This window comes from Microcebus murinus, chromosome 1 (assembly GCF_040939455.1).
Source record: "Microcebus murinus isolate Inina chromosome 1, M.murinus_Inina_mat1.0, whole genome shotgun sequence".
NCBI classification, from domain to species: Eukaryota; Metazoa; Chordata; class Mammalia; order Primates; family Cheirogaleidae; genus Microcebus; species Microcebus murinus.
Window position 1 is genome coordinate 140,747,250 of NC_134104.1, and position 25,868 is coordinate 140,773,117.

The window sequence follows — 25,868 nt, forward strand, 5'->3', positions numbered from 1 at the left end:
TTGGTGCTTTCATTTTGAGAAATTGTAAGACTTTCACGTTGACCTTTGAAATTCTAAAGAGCCTGCAAAACTCCATTATTCTCTCACAAACCAAAGATGTAAAACTTCTGACACAAATGCTCGACTTTTCCTCCTTCCCTTTGGTGTTACCTCAGCCAGCTCCTCAGAAGGAGTTGTCTTGAGGGCGCCTGCCGCCCCCTCCCGCCCGACTCCACCCAATACACAACCGGCATTGCCTTCCCCATCCCCAAGAACCTTGATTTATTGTTCGTTCTTAAGTTCTCTGCACAGTGGTTCTCAAACAGAAGCATGCATCAGAATCACCTAGAGGGTTCAGAAAGACACACCTGGCTGTGCTTTCTAGTTTCTGACTCTGTCCCTGGGGCCCAAAAATTTGCATGTCTAACACGTTCCCAGGTGATGTTGATACTGTTGGTACCAGGACCACCCTTAGAGAACTACTGCTCTCAGAACTACCCTCAAAAAATGGGCAAAACTATGAACAATATATGGTGATAAGAATCAGAACAAAGATTGCCTATGGCTCTGCCGGAGGGGGGAGGGGCAGAAAATTAAGGGGGGAGGGGCAGAAGATTACTGGAAAAGGGGCTCCAGAGAACTTTCTGGGGTGAAGAGAATGTTCTATGTCATGATTGCGTGTTGATTACACTGGTGTATACATTTGTCAAAACTCATCAACTTTAGGCCTGTGCATTTTATGGATGTAAATTATACCTTAATGAACTAAGTTAATTTAAAAAATCTCTCCCCTCAGGAAATCTGTAATTTATTCAGCATGAGGTATAAATGGTTGAAAATTATTCACAACTTCTCCCAAGGGGAACTGCATTTGACAAAGATCCATGCCTTAAGACAGTAGTTCCTAACTTGCAGGCCTTGTACCTTGGAAGCACTATAGTATTTGCAAGGTATAGGTGAGTCCACGTGCAAATAAACCCTGTGTCAATCAATCAATAACTCTAAACCAATGACGATCACATGGAAATCTACATGATACTATTACCTGAGTTTCCCTTCCTAAAAATATTACTTTAAAAATCTTCTAGAGTGAAATGATATAATGTCCTAGATTTGCTTTAAAATATCTCAATGAGAGAAAAATTCTGGAGGGAAAAAATCAAAATTCTCCTTTAACCTTACCAATGATAACCATTGCTAACATCGTTTTTACCCTTTTAGTTTTAGACACACACACACACACACACAGTATTATACTATGCTATAATATAACCATTTTGGTTTATAGCTTGTTTGTTAATTTAACATTATATTGTGAAAATTTTCCCTTATCAACAAATATTTGTATTATTGGAATTTATCTGTAAATGACTATATATTAATCCATTTGTATGGATTTGCCATAATGGGTCCCCACTGGTTGGACATTAACTTTATTTCTATTTTTTCCCTGCTAAATAATGAACACTGTAACATACTTTTGTACTGAAGGAGTTTAGGAAATGCCACCCCAAAATACACAGCTTTGGTATGCTGATGACTTTAAACTGAGGGCACTTTTTGGGGGGGGGCAGCAGATGCTGGCCGAAGCTTTCCCTGGGCTGCCCTTATCTGCCTAAAGACAGATCCTCCAAAAGGAACTCAATCATCATGAATCCCCACCCCTTGCATTTCATCAACCAGGGGAGATTTTAACTTGTTTTCACAGCAGAGAGGACTAAAAGTCAACACACCACATACAGACAGACTTTGACACAAATTATCACCTATTCTTCTAACTGTCATGGGAAGATATACATTAGTAAGTGAAAAAAAGCCAGAATGCAAACCCATATGTTATCTGTATAATCCCAATTTGATAAACTAAACAAAACATGCAAGGAGGCCAGGCATGGTGGCTCACGCCTATAATCCTAGCACTCTGGGAGGCCGAGGCGGGTGGATCATTTGAGCTCAGGAGTTCAAGACCAGCTTTAGCAAGAGTGTGACTCTATCTCTACCAAAAAATAGAAAGAAATTAGCTGGACAACTAAAAAAAAAAAAAAAAAGAAAAAAAAATATATATAAATTTAGCTGGGCATGGTGGCACATGCCTGTAGTCCCAGCTACTTGGGAGGCTGAGGCAGGAGGATCACTTGAGCCCAGGAATTTGAGGTTGCTGTGAGCTAGGCTGATGCTATGGCACTCTAGCCTGGGCAACAGAGTGAGACACTGTCTCAAAAAAAAAAAAAAAAAAAAAAAAAAAAGCAAGGAAAAAAAGACTAATGTTAAAGTACTTATTTCAGAGAAGATCAATTATGAGTGACCTTAATTTTCTTTATACTTTCTGCTACAGTGACCACATATTCACGTTAATAAGAAAATCTATTTATTTAAAACATAAAAATAGAGCTAATGACCACACAAATCTTGTAGGGTTGTTACAAGAATTACATGAACTCATGCTTTGCCCAGTGCCTGCCACATGCCTGGAACTTAATAGGGACAGGGACAAAAACGAGTTCCATTTCTCACATAAATAGTTGGAGACTGACGGTCTTTAGAATTGATCTTTAAGTAATGATGGTAATTGAATGCCCAGTTTCCTTAAGCCAAATATAGCCAACCATACCATGGCTGAATTGGAATCGATGCCCTATGGATCCACAAAAAAGGGCAAAACAAAATGTTCATAAGATAAAATCATCAAATCACAACTTGGGAAGAGGGGGGAAAAAGAGAATAAGAAGATAAAATCAGGTATGGTCCATATTTACCCACTACTGGCACAGCAGTAATGGCCAGTGAGGGAGGCTTGGTTCAAGGTGAGAGGCGGCCAGCAGAGTGGGGCACACCAGAAGATTACCGATGGATGTCAATTCTTGGGGTTGGGCTATGGTCATGAGTACAGCAAAGAATCACTTTGACTTGGGAGAGCGATTAGCTCGAAGGTCTCCCTTGCCCCCGCCACAGGTAAAGGCTGCATTTCTGGACCTGCCAGGTTATCTTGGTTTCAACAACAATGAACCTCTATAGTGAGGGGGTCAAAGCACAGATCTCTGTGTAACTATTCTACCATTCACACACTCTGCCCTTTTGGCAAGCAGAGTTCCCTGGGGGAATTTTCTTCTAAATCAAGCCTGTCTTGATAGTAGCTAGGGTGACCATATAGTTTATTATCCCAATAAGGACAACATTGAAAATGACAGGGACCCTGGTTAATAATTACCAGCATATAAAAGAACTGACACACTCAGACAACTGACTTGTTTGGAAAAAAAAAAAAAAAAAAGAACTGACACAGTGGAAGGCAGGGCTTCCTGCCCTAAGCATCCTACATCCCAACCAGAACAGCAGTCCCTGTGAAGACAGGATATTCAAGGGGAAGAAGAAAAGAGCACCTCAGAAAGTAAAGGTCCTCTTGTATCTGGGTGTGAGCCCTTGCTCCCTACTATGTGACCTTGGGCAAGTTACTGAACCTTTTCGTGCCTCAGTTTCCTCATCTGTAAAATCTGGATAATAAAAGTAACTTCCCATGGTGGTGGTGTGAGGATTAAATGAGCGAGCACAGGTAACAGAATGGGTGCCATCACAGGTGTTAGCTATTATTATTTTCTTCCAGAAGCTGAGAATCTGAAGCACATGCCAAGTCCACAATTAAAGCTGCAGCCTCAGGGTTACCAAGAGTGGTGGAGATGTGCACATCAGGTTTGACTGGGTCTTGGGACCTGCTGCATAGGCTTGGGAGGAGCAGAGACAGGAACAGGAATGTGCATGGGTGAGAACACCCACCTGCACCTTCCAGGAGTTGTGTGACTACAGACAGAGCACCAAACCTCTTTGGTTTTCAGTTTCCCCATCCGAATAAAGAGAATGGTAATATCCTCCCTACAGTACTGCTTTGCTCATTAAATAAAATGTGCAGGAACACTCTGGAAAAACACAATTTTGGAATCATAGAATATGACTGTAAAGCTATGCAATTTTTTTCTTATTCTCTTTTTTGTTTTAAGGTATTATTTATGTAAATATAAATTCACCAATTTTACCTGCATAGCTTAATAGAATTTGGTTATTGTATACAGTTGTATAATCACCACTACCGTAATCAAGGCGTAGGACAGCTCTCCTAAATCACCTCCTCCTTGCCCTTGGCCCTGGGTGACCTCCCCATCCCCGCTCCCTACCCCAAGCAACCACTAAAATCTACTTTCTGGCACTGGTAGTTTTACCTCTTCTAGAATTTCATTCAAATGAAATTATATAATATGTAACCTTTTGCATTTGGCTTTTTTCATTTAGCATAATGTTATCAAAATTCATCCATGTTTTTGCATCTATTAATATTTCCTTCTTTTTTTATTGCCAGATAATAAGTAATTCATGGTATAGATACACTACAATTTTTTTTTCTTGAGACAGAGTCTCACTGTGTTGCCCAGGCTAGAGTGCCGTGGCATCAGTCTAGCTCACAGCAACCTCCAACTCCTAGGCTTAAGCAATCCTTCTGCCTCAGCCTCTCGAGTAGCTGGGACTACAGGCATGCGCCACCATGCCCGGCTAACTTTTCTATATATATATTTTTAGTTGAGCAATTAATTTCTTTCTATTTATAGTAGAGATGGGGTCTCACTCTTGCTCAAGCTGGTTTCGAACTCCTGACCTTGAGTGATCCTCCCGCCTTGGCCTCCTAGAGTGCTAGGATTACAAGCATGAGCCACTGTGCCTAGCCGATACACTACAATTTTAATCCATGTACCAGATGATATGCATTTGGGTTGGTTCCAGTTTTTGCCTTTTATGAAAAAATTGCTATGAACATTTGTGTGCACATTTTTGTGTGGTCATACATGTCACTTGGACTGATACCTAGGTGTGGAATTACTTGATTGTATGCATATTATATGTACACATAGTACTTACATAATATATGCATATTGAACTTGCTGAATGATTTTGAAAGAAATTATAGGTGGATTTATTGAAGACAGTATGACATTGAGGTGAAGAAACCATGCTAATTCACGTAGAGTTAGACAATAGTCATGGTCAAAGCTCATACTTGTTGAGGTCTTACCCTGTGCCAGGCACTAGGCTAAGTGATTGACTTGCATTATCCCATTCTCTCCTCTTGACAACTCTACGCCATGGATTCTAACATTATTCCCAAGGCAGTGAAGTGGCAGCACCAAAATGTGAACCCAGAAATCCTGGGTGCAGAGCCCAGGGTTCTAACCATCATGGATTACTGTGTTATAGATGCTGTTTTGTTTTCTCTGAGCACACCACAGTTTATCTCCAATTAGCTTTCTTGTCATAAATAGGAGGCTCAGAGCAGTTTGCATGGAAGACACGTTTGGGAGTTCCTGATCTACTGGACTGCACCACTAGCAGTCAGAACAATCTTCAGAATGTTCAAAAAGTGTGTGCTGGCTGAGAACCCTACAGTGGTTTCTCATTTCTCCTTAAAATTCAATCTAATATTCTCACCCCTGCATATCTAGCTCTTTCCCCAACCTCTCCAGCTCTATCTTGGATTACTCACCCCCTCACCTGAAACCATGCAGGCTCACTGTTCCTCAAACGTGCCAAGCTCTTTCTGCCTATTGTCTGATGTGGCTACCTAGACTGGCCTCATCTCCTAGACCTCCAACACCAAGGCCAGAGGACTGGAAGACCCACAAGAGATGTGGTGCAGTGCACGGGGAGCCCTTTACTTGGCAGGAAAGAGAGTTGGGAAGACTCACCCGTATTTTACCCTCCTCTAGGATACTGGAGTAACCAGACGTGGACTGCAGGATGGTGAATATTGGGTCCCCAAAATATTGAAGAAGGCCAAGTTCTAAGGACATACTCTGGCCTTAAGAACACCCATGTAGATGATAAAAGACAGGCTGAGAACAGACATTCAGAAGGGAGATATTTTAAAGTTACATAAAAATGCAATAATGCATGTATATTTTAAAAATAAAATCAAAACATAAAAAATATAGAACATGAACTATAAATGTCTCCCTTCAGTCTTACCTCTGCTGCCTTTCTAGGGTGTCTCTCTTCAGATGTCTCTTTTCTAGGGGGGCATTTCACATATCTACACATTTACACATATGCACAAAAATGAGTTTTTTAAAAAAACATACATTAGGTCATACTATACATATTCTGAGACCTGCATTATATATCTCAGAAGAACTTTCATGTCATAGCTCTCACTCTGCTATAGACTGAATGCTTGTGTTCCTCCCCCAAAATCCGTATGTTGAAACCTAATACCTAGCGTGATGCCATTTAGAGGTGGGACTTTTGGGAGGTGATTAGGTCACGCTATGGTTTGAACGTTTGTCCTCTCCAAAACTCATGTTGAAATTTAATTGCCATTGTAATAGTAGTAAGAAGTGAAACCTTTAAGAACCGTGATTAGGCCAAGAGAATTCCACCCTCATGGGTAGGACTGGTGCCATTATAAAGGGTGAGTTCAGCTCTGTCTCGCCTCTCGCCTTCTGCAGCAAGAAGGCCCTCACCAGATGGTGGCACCTGATGTTGGACTTCCCAGCCTCTAGAACTGTGAGCCGATACACTTCTCTTCATTACAAATTACCTAGTCTTTTTTTTTTTTTTATACCTAGTCTTAAGTATTCTGTTACAGCAGCACAAAACAGACCAAGACAGGTCATGAGGATAGAGCCCTTGTGAATGGAATCAGGGCCCTTATCAAAGAGATATCAGAAAAAACTGCCCCACTCGTCCACCACGTGAGGACTCCACAAGATGACAGTTGTTTATGAACCATAAAGCATGCCCTCACCGGACACTCAATCTGCTGGTGCCTTGGTCTAGGTCTCCCAGCCTCCAGAACTGTGAGAAATAAATTTTCATTGTTTAGAAGCCACCCAGTCTACATTATTTGTTTATAGTAGCCCGAATGGACTAAGACCAAAATCAGTACCAAGAAGTGGGTACCACATACCTAAAAATGTGAAGCAGCTTTGAAATTGTATGAGAGTCATAAATCCTGGTGGTTTTGATCACGGGCTCCCCAGGAGGAGTGCTTTGGTGAAAACCCTACGTCACAGTCAGTGGGATTCTGGCCCCACTGTGGAACGGCCCATCCTCTTCCCTCAACCCATCACATAGGACTCAGGCTCCTCCCCACACCCCGATGTTTCTCTCAGCTCGTCTTCACCAACAGGAGACGGGACATGAAGGGCCAGGGAATCTACGTTATTAATTCTTTAAAAGCCTAAACAGAAGTGCAGCTGGAAACTGGAGACCCCAGGCAAATACCAGAGAGGGCCCTGACTCCGTGTGCAGAGAGCTGCCTATCCACTGCTGCTCTGCAATGCGACACAGGCTCGCCGGGCGGCACTGGCCCCCGCGGGAGGTCAGGAGAGCAGCTGGCTCCCATGGGATGCCCTGCGAGGAGCAGGAGACCTGGGCTTTGGAGTCAGAAAGATCCACATTCTCATCAAAGCCAACTGTGGCTTTGGGCAACTTACACATCTCTGAGCCTGTACAAGTCACTGCCAGGATTCAGAAGTATTAGAAATACTTCTGATAGATATTCTGTAAATGTGTGTGTGGTCTTGCTCTAACTAGAACACACCTTGCTTTATATCTTTCTTTGGAACTCTGAGCCACATAAGGGTCCTTTCTAGGAAAGCGAATGACAGGCTGTCATTAGGCAAGTGACCCTCACAGGTCCAGAGGCTGCTGTGGAACAGCATGCAGGTCAGCATCGCCAAGTCCACGCTCGGGAACCCCCACCAGATCAGCAGAAGCTTGAGAATAAGTTGCCTCCTGGTGTCCCCAGCTCTGGGGGCTCCTGTGTGTGTCTGTTAGACAGGGCTTTGGACTCCTCGTGTTTACCACGTGCCAGAAAACGAAACCGCGACTGTGAACATGCCAACGGGTCCAGAGTGCAGCCCCGGCTCCTCTGAGCAGCACAGAAGTGGAGAAGTCTCTCCGGACTGTTGGTGCCCACTGCGCCAGGCCGCAAAGACATCACAGAGATATCTGCCTCAGGGGCCAAAGGACCCACTGGCAACTTCTCTCTGGCTGCTCAGACACTTGGCATGCCAGGGAACTGGCTGTTTGTGTGTCAGGACTGGTCTAGCCCATGTTTTCGGAGTGGAAGACCTCAGGTCTGGGAAAGCAAGACCTGATGCCCACCCAGGTGCCTGGGTGGCCCAGGAGGGGCACCATGGCCTACCGTGATGGCAATTATTTGGGCCGCCCTCTGTAGTCACTTCAGAGCTGCCCAGCAGCTACTCAAGGCCCCCGGGATGCTCTGACCTGGCCCACTCTCTCGGAGCTCTAGTACTAAGGCTCGCCCAGAGCTAGTCTGCAGGAGCCATCGGGAGCTTTAGATGCCCCCACGCCCCGCCCTTGCCCACCTATTCTTTCTGTCTGCAATGCCCTGCCCTCTCTTCCTACCCATTTTCCCCATGAAAAAAATCTTTCAAGTTCCACCTCAAATGCTACTGCTTCAGGAAGTCTCCCTAATGGCCCTTCTTCTTTGTGTCCTGGAAAAATGTTCATTTTTTTACCTATCTGGATACACTATTCACTCCTCAAGGGTGAGGACAAGTCATCTATCTGTCTATCATCTCTCTGAAGCACCCACAAGTCTGAGCACTGGACTTTGGATGACCCTGGACAAATAAACAAACAAATCTTCAACACCAGGTCGATGGTAACGAGCTCAGAGTTTTTTATACTTCCTTCCAAGACCCTGAACTAAATGTGCTCTATCAGCTGCTGCAAGCCATGTGATTAACTGGTTCTGGTCTCCTGATCGCAGCTGGAGAATTCCCCCAGAGCCTTCCTGAGGCTTGGGGCCTCCTCCAGGCAGACCTGGGAATTAGCTGCTCTCAAAAATTCCGCATCACTCTCGAAGACAGGTGAGCACCCAGCTCTCCTCCCGATGACATAAATGAAATGAATAATTTCATTTCTGCTGTGAAGGGAAATATAGACAATTGTAGAGTGTGCGGGGGAAGAGGAAGGCTGAGCTAAGAAGGTGCAGTCGGCTGGTGGGGTGGGCAAGGAGGCCAGCCCCGCCCCAGAGCAGGAGGGCACAGAAGCACACGCAGAGCAAGAGCCCTGCCGTGTGGCAGACCGAAGGTGAGAGGAGACTTGAAGCCTCCAGACCCCAAGCCGCAGACCCCACAGCGAAGCTGCCAAGAGAAGCAAAGCCAGAAAACCCAAGTGGAGTGGCTTATTTCATCAGCATCCAGTTGGTTAAAAATAACTTCACTTATTAGTTTAAGTGAGATCACCGCAGAGCTGGAAATTCACTGTCAGTGAAACAAAAATACTGGAAGGAAAAATGAGAAAAGTCTACATTCATGGGGGACTTTATTCCTGTAAAGAAACACAGGAGGAAGCTGCCTGAACATTCCGCAGGCCCTGGTTTCCTTCTGGGCTCTTTACGAGGCACACGTCTGCCATTTTGGGAGTTCACACTCTTCACTCTTCCTGTCTTGCTGAAGAGAAGCAGCAGCACAGAGCTCAGGGCCACGAAGCACCGTTGGGAAAAAGGCAACCTCTGGAGAAATGCTGCGCCCGGGCGCGTATGCTGAGCCAGACCTCACCTCCACGCATGCGGGAACCTCACCAAACAGCCTGTTCTTTGCAGCTCCCGCCAAGGCACTGCACCTTCCTTAAGCAAACAGATTTCCCTTGTTGACTGTGCTGCCCACAAAGGCTCTACTGAGGAAAAGCAGCGACTCTCTGAGAAGGGTGGAGGGTGGTGTGGGAGTGCCTTACATGCTCTTTCTCAAGGAGGAAAGGCACAGGGACAGTCTGCCTTTCTGAGTGACTCTAGAGAATCCACTGCATTTTTCTAGAAAGCCCCCGGAGAGAACAGCCCTGTGATCCTAATCCCACCCTAGCATGCATTCGAGTCCCCCTCATGGCTCACCTAAAGCCTCCTCACCAATCAGGCCCACAGGACCAAGACGCCAGTCTTCCCTACCCATGCCTTGCCCTGGGTAGCCCTTGACCTAGTGGTGAAGGGGGCCCAGGCCAGGCTCTGAAAAACTGCTCAGGGCGGCAGGGCCCTTGAGCACTATGACAATGATGAACTACACACAGTTCCTGCTCCGTTCAAATGGCATTCAGTCTTCACACACACACCGACAGGTGTTGTGAAAACCCCAGCACATGCCTCATCTAAAGTATCCCGTTCGGCCCAGCTCGCGCATGGCAGTGAGCTCAGGGAGCCCAAAAGCGGCTGCCGGCACCGATTTTCTGCCTTGGAACACGTCCAGACCGTCCGCTGCAGGGCTTTCTGGTGGCCTGTCCTTGCTGAGCCTGGTCGCAGCACCCTCCACTTCTGCCTCCCTTGTTGGCTCTCTGTGACTCAGAGGTCTTTTGTTTTTTGGGGTTTATTTTTGTCTGCTGTTGTTGTTTTTGCTATTTTTGGAGGAGCATGTAGACCATTTACTTTTTTTGCAATCTTAAATTTTTACATAGTTTCAAAGTTATAGAAAAATTGTAAGAACAAGGAACTTCCCTTTTATCCGGGTTCACTAACATGTTGTCATTTTGCCCTATTTATCATTCTCTTTTCTCTCTTTCTCTATACACATACACACACACACACACACACACATACATGTACATATGCATGTATGTGTGAATAAGTATATGTGTGTATCTATGATTCTTTTCTGAACCATTTGACATTAAGTTATAGACATGATGTCCCTTCGCCCCTAAGAACCTTGGCGTACACTTCCTAAGAACAAGGATATTCTCTTATATAACTCCAATATAGTTACAAAAAACAGGAAGTTTAGGCCAGGCATGGTGGCTCACGCCTATAGTACTGTGCTAGTGCTTTGGGAGCCTGAGGCCTCCCAAAGAATCGTTTGAGGCCAAGAGTTTGAGACCAGCCTGGGCAACATAGACAGACCCCATCTCTACAAAAAATAGAAAAATAATCTGGGTGTGGTGGTGTGCACCTGTAGTCCCAGCTACTTGGAAGGCTGAGGCAGGAGGATCACTTGAGCCCAGGAATTTAAAGTTGCTGTGAGCTATGATGATGTTACTGCACTTTAGCCTGGGCAACAGAGTAAGTCCCTGTCTCAAAAAAAAAAAAAAAAAAAAAAAACAGGAAATTTAAACATCGATACAATACTATTGTTTAAGTCATAATTCACATTCAAATGTCATCAATTATAGCTATTTTTTCCTGGTCCAGGAAACAATCCAGGATCACAAATTGCATTTCAAGTCTTTTTAGTCTATTTTAATCTAGAACAGTTGCTTAGCCTTTCTTTGGCTTTCTTATCCCTAAAATTTTTTGAAGAGTAGAATGTTCTTCAATTTGAATTCAGTTAATGTTTCTTCATGATTAGATTTAGTTATGCATTTTTAGCTGGATTATGCACGAAAATAAATCATTAAATCAATGTGTTTTTCTGAGTGGAACATATCATATATGTTGATTTGCCCATGACTCACATTTGGAGTCACTATCATGGCTTTGACTTTGGTGCCCTGTAGGACATAAAAGGATTTTCAACCTCTGGCTTCATGCACTACAACTGTTGGCAAAAGGGGCCAACACACTTGCACACACATAACCTGTTTGATGGCCTGTGAGGTGGAAAGCCCAGGCCAGCCCTTTGGATGAAGAAGAACACATGGCTCAGCCATCCCCATCACCTCAACAGCCAGCAAACTCCCAGAAGTGAGATTGCATAGCTAAGCAACCCTGACCATAGTCTCATGAACGAGCCCAGCCAAGACTGGCAGAAGAGCAACACAAATTAGTGGTGCACAAAATCACCAGCTAAATAAATAGTTGTTTTAAGCCACTACATTTTGGGGTGGTATGTTACATAGCAAAAGCTAACTGACATCTCTTGTTCAGCAAGGGAAAGAGATAGGACTCAGAAGCCCTACATATTTATTTGAGGTCACTGAAGAAAGGTCATCCTATTTTCCTCTGGCTCTGTCCTGTCTCCCTCAAAGATCTGTCCCTCTGCCTATATTCGGGAATCAAAGGATCATTTTAGTTTACTTATGTGGTCTTTTAAAAAACCCAAACAAACCACAAATATTGCTCTCCCTGGGTTTTTCCAAAACAAGGCTACATGTCTCAGTTGCTTGATTTTGGACAGATGATGTCAGGAGACTCTCCCAACACATTTTCACAGAAATCAGCAAATGAAAAACCCTTCCTGGAGAGAGACCCCATAGCAGAAGAGAACCCTATCACTAATACACATCTAGCAAGCATCTGCCAGGGCCTTAGGGTTCACTATGCCTCTTTTACCAACTCCTCCGACTCCTTCCCTGGATTTGGTGCCTCTAGGATGCAGTCTGAGGCTTTGTACTTTTAACAAGTTCATCTGGTATTTCACATCATCGGAGAAGTCTGGGAAGCCCCGCATTATAGAAGTAGTTCTCAACCTCAGCTGCACATTAAAATCACCGGGGAGCTTTAATAAACCTAATGTCTAGAACATTCAAATCAGAATCTCCAGGGCTGGCACCCAGGCGTCAGTATTTTTTAATACCTCCCAGATGAGTCCAGTGTGCAGCCAAGCAGAACCTGTGCTCATTTCTACAACTGAAGAGTAAGAAGCTGGCTTTGTTTCCATTCACATGAATATTCCCTTCAATGGCATGTGTTTCTGATGAAGGTGTGCTTATTTTGATGCATATGAACTGCTGCCCTGGAGACTTCTTTATGGTTTTCTCCTTACCACTCGGCTGATTTCCCAAAAAGGAGCTGAATTTTCATTCCTAGGAGCAGTTCTCTAAATCCTATAAATTTTCTTTTTGGGGAAAAAGAATTTTTTTTTTCTTTTAAGTGTACTGTATGTTATGAAGAGAGATGGAAGGGCACGCTGTGAGCAACAGCCATTGTATTAGTTGCTGCCAGGGTTCAGCCCTTATTACCGAGATACCTTTACCATTCTCATGTGCACAGCTAGGCACCCGTGCCTAGGTGTTGGCAGGTGGCACTCAGGCTACTGGGACCTTTTGCCTGTGCACACAAAAAAACCCAGAAGATTCTGAGACTTTTGTCTCCTGAAGTAACCTTTCACCATTGACCGACAGGTGTAGTAGTATAAACACCCCAGCTCCCTCACCCCAAATCAGGAAAACTGTGGTCCCGTACACTGTCTTCAGAGATACCTTGAGGGATTGAACCAAAGTTACCTCCCACCACCACTATGGACTTTGCTTAATACTGTACCACTGCTTGGTCCTTTTCCCTTTCCTGTCTACTTCCCCACTGCCCTATTTGCTTTCCTTATAAACCATGTTCAGTGAATCCTGATTTCAAGGTCTTCTAGAGAACGCAACCTGAGACAGCAACCCCCAAGAGCACACCCCCTCCAAGACCTTCACAAAGACTCTGGCACTGACCTTCATCCTTAATACAAAGGGCATTGTACGTGCCCCCAGGAACTGGGTTGCTCTCAATCCTCACATCAACAGCTCTCACGATTTGCTGTTCACCACTGCCTTGGCTACACACGGTTGTCCTAAAACAAAGAAGACACTGAGTTAGAACTTCTCTGAGTTGGAAATAAGAACAAGTCTTTTCTGCTGTCAGCTCTGAAATCGGGAGAGAATTTTCTGATTCATGAGCTTTGGCTGAAAGCATCAATATGGAAACATTCTCCCCAAACAAAGGTCTAAATTCAGGAATATAGGTAATGCTTGGGTTGAAGTCATAAGTATCAATTCAAGTTTCAGAGACAATACATTGTTGAGTTCTTCTAGTATATACTTGATTTTTATTTCATAAAATTCTGCTCTTTTCTTTTCCTCTTGTTTTGTTCTCCTTTTCCACATTTCTTACAATAGATCATTAGTTCATGAAACTTCAGCTTTTTTCCTTTTATAATACAAACATTTAATGCTTCTAGGTATAGCTTTGGCAGCACCCCACAAATTTGGATATGTATGTTCATTTCCATTATATATTTTTTGTCCTGTGATTTAGTTAGGGATATCTTTTGTAAACAGCAAATACTTCATTTTTAAAAATCATCTCACAAACTTTGTTTTCTAATTGGAGCATCTTACCTACTTATCTTTAATTTAATCATCAATCTCTTTGAATTTAAATCTGCCAACCTATAAGTGGTTTTTATTCTGCCCATTTTCTCTTTCACTCATTCTTTCACTCATTTTCTTCCTTTTCCCTATTTTGGATTATTTGTTTTGTTTTGTTTTTGTTTGTTTGTTTGCATTCTCTTTCCTTTTGAACTGACTTAGAAGTTAAACTTCCTTTCACTATTCTTTCAGTAATACCCAGAGGTTACAACATGCTTTCTTTAATTTATTAAAATGAAATATTTTACCCTGTCCTTTAACAACACAACTTAAAATTAACATCCTTAAAATACTTCCTATTTACATAAATCATTTTTAGTGTTCAATATTATTGCTTTATATAATTTCAATTTTCCCATATATTTACTTTCCATTTATTCTTTTTATTTTTTTTTTGAGATAAGAGTCTCGCTTTGTTGTCCAGGCTAGAGTGAGTGCCGTGGCATCAGCCTCGCTCACAGCAAGCTCAAACTCCTGGGCTCAAGCAATCCTGCCGTCTCAGCCTCCTGAGTAACTGAGACTACAGGCATGCGCCACCATGCCTGGCTAATTTTTTCTATATATATTAGTTGGCCAATTAATTTCTTTCTATTTATAATAAGAAATTAAGGGTCTCGCTCTTGCTCAGGTTGGTTTTGAACTCCTGACCTCGAGCAATCCGCCCACCTCGGCCTCCTGGAGTGCTAGGATCACAGGGGTGAGCCACCACACCCGGCCTCCATTTATTCTTTTTTGCATCTCCAGCCTCCCACCTGCAATTATTTTCCTCTAGCCTGAAGAATATCCTTCAGTGTTTTGTTTAGTGTATGCAGGTTGGATGTGATAAATTCTCTTACTTTTTGTCTGTCTGAAAATGTCTTTATCTCACCTTTATTACCAGAAGATATTTTTCACTGGGTATAAAATTCTAGGTTGACAGTAATTTTCTTTTAGCGTTTTGAAGACATCCATCAATTGTCTTTGGGCTTTCATTGTTAGTTTATTCTTGCTCTTTTGAAGGTTATCTCTCTTTATCTTATTTCTTTTAATTTTTTCTTCATATTTGATTCAGATCATTCGAAGCAATCTTACCATAATGTGCCTACTTGTGGATTTCTTTGCATTTGTCCTACTTGGACTTTGCAGGGCTTCTAGAATCTGTGCCTTGATGTTGTTCTTGAGTTGTGAATAATTCTCATATTGCTTTTACCATATTTTCTTTCTCTTCTCCCTTTAGAATTCTAATTACATGCATTTTCTTTGTCTTTTACCATTTCTTATATATATATCTTTTTTCCCTTTTTTATTTTATTTATTCTGGATATCATTCTCTGTGATATCTTCCAGTTCACTAATTCTCTATTTGACTTTTTACTTTTTTAGAGAGAGAGAGAGAGAGAGAGAGAGAGAGACAAGATCTCACTGGAGATCTTAAGTCCAAGCTGGACTTAAGCTCTTGAGCTCAAGCAATCCTCCTGCCTCAGTCTCCCAAGTAGCTGGTACTATAGACATGTGTCACTGTGTCCAGCTCTCTTTGGCTCTTTTTATCAGCTGTCAGATCCATCCACTAAGTTTTTTTTTTTTTTTGAGACAGAGTCTCACTCTGTTGCCCAGGTTAGAGTGAATGCCGTGGCGTCAGCCTAGCTCACAGCAACCTCAAACTCCTGGGCTCAAGTGATCCTTCTGCCTCAGCCTCCCAAGTAGCTGGGACTACAGGCATTCGCCACTATGCCCGGCTAATTTTTTCTATATATATTAGTTGGCCAATTAATTTCTTTCTATTTATAGTAGAGATGGGGTCTCGCTCTTGCTCAGGTTGGTTTTGAACTCCTGACCTCAAGCAATCTGCCCACCTCGGCCTCCCAGAGTGCTAGGATTACAGGCGTGAGCCACCGCGCCCGGCCTCATCCACTAAGTTTTTAATGTTAGTTATTATATCTTTCATGTCTAGAGTTTCCAGCTGATTATTTTTATAGTTTTCCATGTTTTTCAAAATTCTCCCTTTTGTCTTTTATGTCTTTGAACATTTTAAGAATAGTTAAAGTCTGCATCTACTGATGCTGATATCTGGAGTTTTTATTAGCTATTATTTTTCTTGAATTTAATTCTTGTTGCCTTGTCTCCTCATGTGACTAGTTATTTGATATTGTATGATAAATCCTACATTGGTTAAAATTGTTTGTTGAAATAAATGAGGCTTAGGATAATATTATCTTCCTCAAAAAGGGGGAAAAAAGCCAAATTCATGGCTATAGAGGATATGAAGATATTCTGCCAGTTCACTGTCCAGTATACTGTGTCCAGTTTACTCTTGCTTCTGGGATACAGCTCTGCAAGGACCCAACCCAAAGCAAAAGAGCTCACGAGGCCCCTTCTTACACACAAGTTGAATTCAAATCTCTATCCTCCTAGTCCCATGAGACTATCAAAATTGCTACTCAGCCTTTATGGAATCTGCAAAAGTTCTTGGGAGACAAGTGGCCCCAGACTCTGAATTCATCACTTAAGACCTTCTCTGAATTTTTAGTGTATACTCAACATAAATTCATGGAGCTATAGGTCAGATATGCTATATGTCTACTATGTCATCAATTAAAACATGCAAGATGCATTTAATAATCGCTTTTTAGTGTGTGTGTAAGGAGTGAGGGAAGCCATGCAGGAAAGACCCATAGTGAAATGTACATGCTAATGCTCAGATACTTTCTGGTTCCAGAGACATTAAAATGGAAGGACAGAAAAACTATTTTTAATATGTTGTCTAGCAAATATAATGAGTAAGTATGATTTCCTTATAAAGAAATATCTCAGCAGAGACCCACTAATGTGTGTTAACACTGTACAGAAAATCCACAGAAGATGGACCTTTCCAATGACTCAGTTCTGACTTGCAATGCCCAGGAGACCTAAGCCTAGTTCCAAGCGGCTCTTCAGAATCTCTGAATTACCCTGCTTATCTGATGAAATTATATTAATGGAGTCATGAAAAATATTACTATTAATACTTTACTACATTATGGAAATGTGCATGTACATTTTGTCTATTCCAGAGCATGGATATAAAATATAAGGCAGAGAGAACTACAGTTCCAGATTCACTGAAAGGCTCTGGATTAGCCTCAGTTGTCCCCTTTATTCAGCTGCTGCTTCACACTGGGCACATTTGGAGACGTGAGTCAGCAAGGCTGCGGGTGTTTTCCATGGCCATCTGCCAGCTAGCCAGCTTCAGGTCATCATCTAACAAAGTAGCTCTTGGAGCTTGTTTTGTTCTTTCACATTCCTCTGGAAAGAAGGAGAAAGTGGAATGGCTCCTGCCTTCTCTGAGTATAACTAAAGAAGCAAGTACCAGAAGTATTGGAAAGCTTCCTCCTAGCTTAGAATTACTTCTCTAGAGGATTCCATTGGTCAGGAACTTAGGGCACAGTGGGAATAGCCTATCTCTGCTATATAATCTCTAAGGTCTGAGGAGGCCAGACTTACAGGCTGGTGACAACTCAACAGCTGGGGGAAAGAACCACCTGGAGGCATCTTCACTCACATCTTTGGCCGTGAAACTGGCTTGGCTAGGACATTGGTTGGGGCTATTGGTAAAAGCCCCTACGAGAAGCATCTCCACGTGGCCGGGCCTTCCTCACAGCATGGCCATCTCAGCATAGTCAGATTTCACATGGCATCTCAAAGCTATCAGGATGGTTGTCCCCAGAATGCCAGATGGGAGTTGCATGGATTTTTCCAATCCAACCTCAGAAGTCACACAGTCTCAGTAATGCTGTATTCTGTCCGTAGAGGCAATACCATGCTGTCCCTGATTCAAAGGGAGGAGATATAGAGCACAGCTCTTGACAGAAGTGGCATGAGAAAATTTGTGGCCATATTTTAAAACCTCCATACCATGTTCTTATACATATATAGTATATGCAGATGATTATCCACAGAGAAAAAGGGATAAAGAATATATACTAGTGACAGTCATTATCTCTAGGTAGAGAAGAAGAGAAAAAAATTTACTTTGTATTTTATATTAATATATATCTGCATTATTTGAAATTTTTATAATGAGCATGTATTATTTTTGTAATTTAAAGAGAAAATTCAAAATAACAAAGTAAGGAGGGAAAAAGACTGTGACAGAACTCCAGAAAAATGCTTTTACATAAGAACTCAAAACAAGAACGCCCTGGAAGCCACTGCCCATTGCACTTTGCCTATCCTGGTACCTCAAGAGAACAATCTTTGAGCCCCCACGCCAGCCTTGGTGGGATGGTCAGGGTGAGCTGGAAAAGGAGAAATGACTTACCCGAGGGTGCCGTCCGCCAGCCAGCCTGTGGTGCACGCCGTGAAGGTACAGTCCCGGACCACCCTCCGCAGCTCGTCTGCAGACACCAGGTGAGCACCCCTGCTCTTGCAGGACAGCTGAGCCGCCTCCAGTTCCAGACCCTGAGAGCCATTCTGAGACTCCAGCACAAAGAGCTTCCCTGCGTGGGGACAAGCACAAACACATGCAGGTTCCAGGATCTATGGGAATTTAGGCTCAGCAAACTCATCCTCTGGCAGACACCCGTCAGAATGACAGCTTTCTCCTTGCCTGAAGACCCAGGTGCAGCAGCTACCCCCGTGGTACACCATCCCTGGGACCAGGTGATGACAATTGCACTAGTGTTTTCATCCATGTTTTGCTTTTGTCTTCTTAAAAAAATAATAACCACCATCTGCTGTGGCACGTTTATCTGGATAAGCCCTTCAAATATTTCCTTTATAAAGGTGTTTTACCAATACTACGTGGCAAAGCTCAGTGTCCTAGGTTCCCCTGAGTCACTTGGTGTCCAAGGCACTGACTTAGGCCTCAGCTCTACCTTCTTTCTGTCTCCCCCAGCCCTGGGTGACTCCCAGGCTGTTTCCTTTCTCTCTGTCCCTTGCTTTAGGACATTATCAGGTCCTTCCCACAATGAAGTCATTTGGGACCATGTCTGGTACAGCCTGGCTTCCTGCAACACATAATACATGGGCATGTAGTGAGCCTCAAAGAACGTGTGACAGGTGAGGGAATGGGAGCATGAATTCCAGCAGAAGTGGAAGCCCAGGCTCAAAGCAGAGGAGAGCTTTAGGCGAGAAAACCATGGTGCAGGAGCAAACACTGCAGTCCCCAGGAACCTCCTAGAGGGATGAAGCAATGCTTTGGGTGGCCCTATAAAGTTTAAGGTAAAGGCAGAAGAGAAAAAAACCAGTTAGAATGAGACATTTTACTTCTATCTGTCAGTAAAATTTTCATTATGTATCAGTTTTATTAGAATAAGATACAACTATCATCTCCTTACAAAATTATTATTATAATAAATATAATACTCCCCCAGCTTTGAAACCAAAAGTTACAAAAAATGCAAACAATTTTCAAAATAAACATAGGTGTAGGTGTTTGGTGCTCCCACATTTGACTATAAAAAGGCAATATCAACAAAATTACAAGAAGTAAAAGAATCCACAATCCTCATGGAAAATTTTAACTACTCTCCCCCTCACTAACTGATAAAACAGAAAAAAATCAGAAAAGATATAGATTTGAGCAACAAAATTAACACTCTTGATGTAAGGACCGACGTACAGTACTGCACACCAAACTACAAAATACACATTTATTTTGTACAGAACATTTGTAAAATGGATCAAACACTTAGTTCTAAGGCAAATATTAAAAAAAACTCAAAAGACCCAAATCATGCAAAGCATGTTTTTAGACTACAACAACATAAACATGCTAAAGTCATTTATGTATCAAACACTTACACAGCATTTACTATGGGCCAGATGTTGTTCAAATTGCTTTACAAATATTCATTATATTAATCCTTACAACAACTCTATAAGTGTTATTATTATCTCCATTTTATATAGTTAATTAGTAATTAATACTTGTCTAAGATCATACAGCTGAGATACAAAACCAGGTACGTTGGTTCCTTGCCAGTGATCTTAATTACTGTTATATTGCTTCTCTACAACAAAGTAATAACAAAGAAAATCCCCTTGTGCATGGAAATTACAAAATACACTTTTTTTTTCTTTTAAGACAGGGTCTTACTCTGAATTTAAAATTCATTTTGCGTCAATATAGCTGTTTTGTTTTTTTAAGAAATTTGCCCACTTCATCTAAATTGTCAAATGTGCTGGCATATATAATAATATAATAATCTCTAATTATCATTTCAGGGTCCATGGGATCTGTAGTGATGTTCCCTTTCTTTGTCGATATTGGTAATTTGTATTTTCTCTCCTTTTGTCTTATCAGTCTTGCTAGGTGTTTTATTATTCTCTTGAAAAAAGCAACTTTTGACTTTATTTTCTCTATTATATGTCTGCTTTTCATTTTGTTGATTTCTGCTCTATATTATTTTCTTCTTTCTACTTCTTTAGAAGCTTTGACTTTGTGGGGCTTTTTTTTAGGTTTTTGAGATAGAAACTTAAATCACTGATTTTCGACCATACTTCTTTCGTAACATGAGCCTCTGGGGCCATAAATTTCCCTTATATACTACTTTAGTTTCTCCTGAAGTTTTTGTACCTTGAGTTAAAATATTGTATTTCAATTGTGGTTTCTTCTTTGAACATGATTTATTTACAGGTGTATTTTGTAGGCCAGGTGCAGTGGCTCATGCCTGTAATCCTAGCACTTTGGGAGGCTGAGGCAGTAGGATTGCTTGAGGCCAGGAGTTCGAGACCAGCCTGAGCAAGAGAGAGACTGTCTCTACAAAAACTAGAAAAAGTAGCCAAGCATGGTGGTGTACACCTGTAGACCCAGCTACTCAGAAGGCTGAGGCAGGAGGATCACTTGAGCCCAGAAGCTTGAGGTTGCAGTGGGCTATGATGACACCATAGCACTCTAGCCAATTTCTCTCGCATCATCTCTAACTACTACCACATGTTCCATTTTCCTTACCACTCACAGGTTCTTTTGCATGTTATTCTCTATCCAAGACACTCCTCCTTCCCCCTCGTTGCCCGCTTAATTCTTACTCATCTTTCAGATCCTCCTGCACCAAGTCAAAATTTCCTAATATATGCTCTCAGGGCACCTTCTGTCCTTTAATCTTATCAAAGTCGCCATTTCACATTTCATTTATATAATTATTTAATGACTCTCTCCCACAATGGATTTTAAGCTCCCTTACAGAAAGGACCTATCTTTCTTTTTCTTTATCATTCTATCTTCATCAGCAAGGACAATGCTTGGTATACGGTAAATAATATCTATTGAATTAATGAATCTTTCCCTGTAATCACTACCTAAACAGTTCATTTGCATTCAGTTAATGCAAATATTTTTCTATTTCAAAAGTATTTAAAAGTATACTGCAAATCTCCTGTATGTATGAAATGTGTATCTAATTAGTCAAATGTAAACTACATGTTCTTCATCTGAATTTTTCTTACTTATTTTTTAGAAATATTTTCTCTCTAAATCTCTCTCTTCAAATATATGTAATGCATCACAATTTAGTTGAACATTTTTTCTTTCTTTCTTTCTTTCTTTCTTTCTTTCTTTCTTTCTTTCTTTCTTTCTTTCTTTCTTTCTTTCTTTCTTCCTTCCTTCCTTCCTTCCTTCCTTCCTTTCTTCCTTTCTTTCTTCCTTTCTTTTTTTTTTTTTTTAGACAGAGTCTCACTTTGTTGCCCAGGCTAGAGTGAGTGCCATGGTGTCAGCCTAGCTCACAGCAACCTCAAACTCCTGGGCTCAAGCGATCCTTCTGCCTCAGCCTCCCAAGTAGCTGGGACTACAGGCATGGGCCATCATGCCTGGCTAATTTTTTTCTATATATATTAGTTGGCCAATTAATTTCTTTCTATTTAAAGTAGAGACGGGGTCTTGCTCTTGCTCTTGCTCAGGTTGGTTTTGAACTCCTGACCTTGAGCAATCCTCCCACCTCGGCTTCCCAGAGAGCTAGGGTTACTGTTGTGAACATTTCTTCTTCCTCCCATCACCGTAACACACAAATAACCTTATGTGGGAAATGGTCGTTAAGCATTTAGTAAAGAAAAGAATTTGTTCATAATAGAGCCTATAATTCTCCCTGGTTCTATTATAAAAGTTGGAGCTCAGCAAATGGAGTTTCTTAAAAGGAAGTGTACCTATAATTCTCCATTGGGGAAGCTGGGTGAAGAAAAGGAAGGAGAAAGGAGAAAAGGAAGCATTTCTGGCAAGCAGTACTGGGGTCATACGCTCTGGTGTTGTCCTTACTTTCTCTTTGTCCAATGACATTTCTGCTTCAACTTTCTATGATCCATATCAAGCTAGATAGGCACAAAACATTGACCCTTATCCATGTGGCATTCCACTTAAACAGTTATAATGGTTTTGAAACTGCTGTTGAATAAAATAAAAAAAGAAAAAGAGAATGAGAAGAAACAGTTATAATGGGATGAAACTCTAAAGCCTCATGGATTGCAAAGATATGTCTTTAAAAGGAATTAAAATCGCCGCAATAGTATATACATTATTGAAAAGTTAATACTAGCTCCAATTTACTCTACTTGCATTTTTAAAAATCTGCTTAATTTTCATGACTCAATGTCAGGCAAAGAACACAACAGTAAAGAATTGCCAGTGGATTGACTGCTAACGGCTTCGGGATTTCTTTTGGGGGTGATAGAAATGTCCTGGAATTAGATCCACAACTACAGTTTGCACAACATAATGAATATGCTGAAAACCATTGAATTGTACAGTTTAAAATGATAAGTTTTACGTGAATTACATATCAATTTAAAAAATTAACAGTAGCAACAGCTTTCAAAGTTAAAATGTCTTGTCTGTAACACTCTCTCTGAGGATATGGAGAAATAGACATTCATCCCTAATTAGCAGCGAAGAACTCTTCAAGCCTGCACTTAAAACACAGCACTAAAAACTCTAATAGGAGAATACCCCAGGCTTTTTTTCTTTTCTTGGCTTTCCCCTTTTCCTAACCATCGTGCTTCTTTATGTCACGTCTTCTAGTTTTACCCAATATTGCTCGCTAAATAAGAATGACAGTTAAAAATATACAAAGCATCCTAAATCAACGGAGGGTATTTCTCCTTTATCCACTCAATTTGTTCTAAGCTTGGATTTACTAGAAACCCCTCGTGGGTGTGAGAACTGCTGGCTTTCAAGCCTGCTTCCTTCACATCCTCCTGCCCCCAAGGCAGCAGGGTTTTGTTCCAAAAATCAACACACAGCTGACTTCGCTTTCCAAGACGCAATTGCTACAGAACTCTCATCCTGGTTATTTGAGGTTAAGTCTTAAAAGCTGAATTCGGGTTCAAAAACACAAAAACAAAAAGAGGACCAATGCTCGGGTAACCTATAGTAATCTGGCCCCTACCTATTTCTCGACATCCCACCCTGCACTCCCCGCCCCACGCCGGGCGCTCTGCTTTATGTCATTTGTACCCTTTTCCCTGCCCCTCGGAGAGACTCTGCGCGCGCTAGCCTTTTGCCCAGGACTCGCTTCTTCCCCGTCGTCTAGCTGGTCCCCACTCATCCTTCCAGATTTTCCCCGGACCGAGCCATGAAATAGCCGACGGCGTTTTCTACCCACCGACCTTGTCGTCAGGAGCACACTTGATAGCCGTTGAGGAATTGAGAGACGGTGGGAAAAGCACCTCTCAGCAGAGGAGGTTCTAGGGCACCTGAGACGTGATTTCATTTTAAAGAACGTGCGTGGAAGCTCGCGGCGGGGCAGCAGGACCAAGGCACGGGCTCTCTCCGGTGCGCGCGGGCGCCGAGGGAGGGTGCGGGCGCCCCGGCGGGCGTGCGGGCGCGCAGGCACGCGAGGACTCGGCGGCCCGGGAGAGGGACGCTGGGGCGCAGGGCCGCCGCTCGCTCATTCCTCCGGGGCTGGCCCAGGGAGCTTTCCCGCCCTCCCCGCCCGGACCCCACGGTCCACCCCAGCCCCGCAGCCTCGCGAACACTCACCGTCCGCCCGCACGGAGAGGCGCGGCAGACCCAGCAGGAGAAGCGCTGCCGCCCAGACCCCGCGCAGGGAGCCGTGCGACCGGGCACGCGGGCCAGGTGCCCCGGCAATCATGGTCCGGCTGTCCGCGGGCCGGCGGGCTCGGGTGAGGGCTGTGGCTGAGCTCGGCGTTGCCGGGGCCACGGCGCGGCGTGCGCCACTCGGCGCTGCGCTCCGCGCTCCGCTCGCGGGCCGCAGACTTCGCGCCCGGCGCGCCGAGAGGGAAGACCGCGGACAGCCGGGGGAGGCCTGGGACGCCGGAGCGCTGGGGCCGCCGAACTCCCGGGGGTCTTCTCCGTGGCGCCGGAGAGGCGGCTGTAACCCGGCCCCGCCTTCTCGCCGGGCACCTGGAAGCTTCGGTGCCAAAAGGGGCTGCGCCGGACCGCGCTTTCCGCGGGCGCGGCGGGGCGGAGGGTGAGGGCGCGGGGAGGCGGGAGGGCGGAGAGCCGGCTGCGAGGAGCCCGCGCCTGTCTGGGGGACTCTTGGGGAGAGGGTGACGCAGCCGGAGAGGCCGAGGCCCTCGGCGGGACCGTTAAAAAGCGGGTGCCCGGCCGGGCGCGGTGGCTCACGCTTGTAATCCTAGCACTCTGGGAGGCCGAGGCGGGCGGATTGCTCGAGGTCAGGATCAGGAGTTCAAAACCAGCCTGAGCGAGACCCCGTCTCTACTATAAAAAAAAATAGAAAGAAATTAATTGGCCAACTAATATATATATATATATGAAATTAGCCGGGCATGGTGGCACATGCCTGTAGTCCCAGCAACTCGGGAGGCTGAGGCAGTAGGATTGCTTGAGCCCAGGAGATTGAGGTTGCTGTGAGCTAGGCTGACGCCACGGCACTCACTCTAGCCTGGGCAAGAAAGCAAGACTCTGTCTCAAAAAAAAAAAAAAAAAAAAAGCGGGTGCCCAACTCTGCCCTCTGCCTCTTGACTTTCCATCTGGCGTCTTCGCATAGAGGAGGAGCTTTTTTTTTTTTTTTTTTTTTTTTTGGTTTTTTGTTTTAATGAAAAAGAGGAAGAATCTAACTTACCAACCTCACTCACTCTAAGGTGTGAAACGCACGGAATAGCGACGTTCCTCTTTTCCTGAACTAAAAGCGGGGCTTTAAAGTCGCTCAGAAAAGGGCATCTTCAGGAAGGCTTCCTTCACGACTTTTCCTGGTACACCTAGCATTTCTTAAAGAACACCAGGAGCGCTGGTAGGGTTGCCACCACCTCAAATCAGGGCTCCTTGATCTCAGAAGGTCCTGAGATTTGGATTCTATCGGTCTGGTCTGGGAATCCGCTCTAAATAATTGTCCGGCAGAATTCTGCTGTGTGGGGTCCCTGCCCTGAATTCATTCTTTCCTCCAGCTCACCCACTATCCTGTCTTCCCACCATCCACATCATTCAGCGGAGAAGGAGGGTTTGCTTTCTTCCCAGGTAGAGAAATGAACATCAGTATTGTTATAACTGGGGTACCAGTGGCACCTACAGTTTACAAATCCCTTACGTATTCATGTACAAGTCAACAAATATCTGTTAGTGCCTACCCCTGTGCCAGACCCTGAATGAGGCTGCCATCTGTCCTTAAAATGTTCACATTTAAATTAGACACATAAGATTGAAAAAGTGATAGTTGCTAAAACGGACAGATAATAGCCCCCATTTTATGAACTGCCAGGACACAGACATGGAAAGAATTTACTTTCTTTTCACAGTATGAATTGGGATTTAAACCCACATTTGATTTGCTGCAGGTGTTATTTTTTAGCTTTCTTAATGTTTGAAGCACATTGGAAAGATCTCTTCACTCCTCACTTCTTCCCATCAACTGCAAGGCTACTATCAGTGATTAATTCCTTTGGATAATTAAACTTTGCTT

The 25,868-nt window shown here is 43.3% G+C and overlaps 1 protein-coding gene across 2 annotated transcripts in view; it reads right to left on the reverse strand.

The window, feature by feature from the left end:
* Nucleotides 1-24,432, reverse strand: part of SUSD5 (sushi domain containing 5) — a 50,280-nt gene extending 25,848 nt beyond the window's left edge. Inside the window, exons 1-3 of one of the 2 annotated variants that reach the window (XM_012769182.3) lie at nucleotides 23,969-24,432; nucleotides 18,320-18,497; nucleotides 13,348-13,466 (exon numbers count right to left, since the gene is read on the reverse strand). In XM_012769182.3, the coding sequence (XP_012624636.2) occupies nucleotides 13,348-13,466; nucleotides 18,320-18,497; nucleotides 23,969-24,080 (409 nt within the window). In that variant the 5' untranslated portion in view covers nucleotides 24,081-24,432. The remainder of the gene's footprint in view (nucleotides 1-13,347; nucleotides 13,467-18,319; nucleotides 18,498-23,968) is intronic. The other variant, XM_012769183.3, reaches the window with a different exon arrangement.
* Between the last annotated feature and the right edge of the window lie 1,436 nt (nucleotides 24,433-25,868).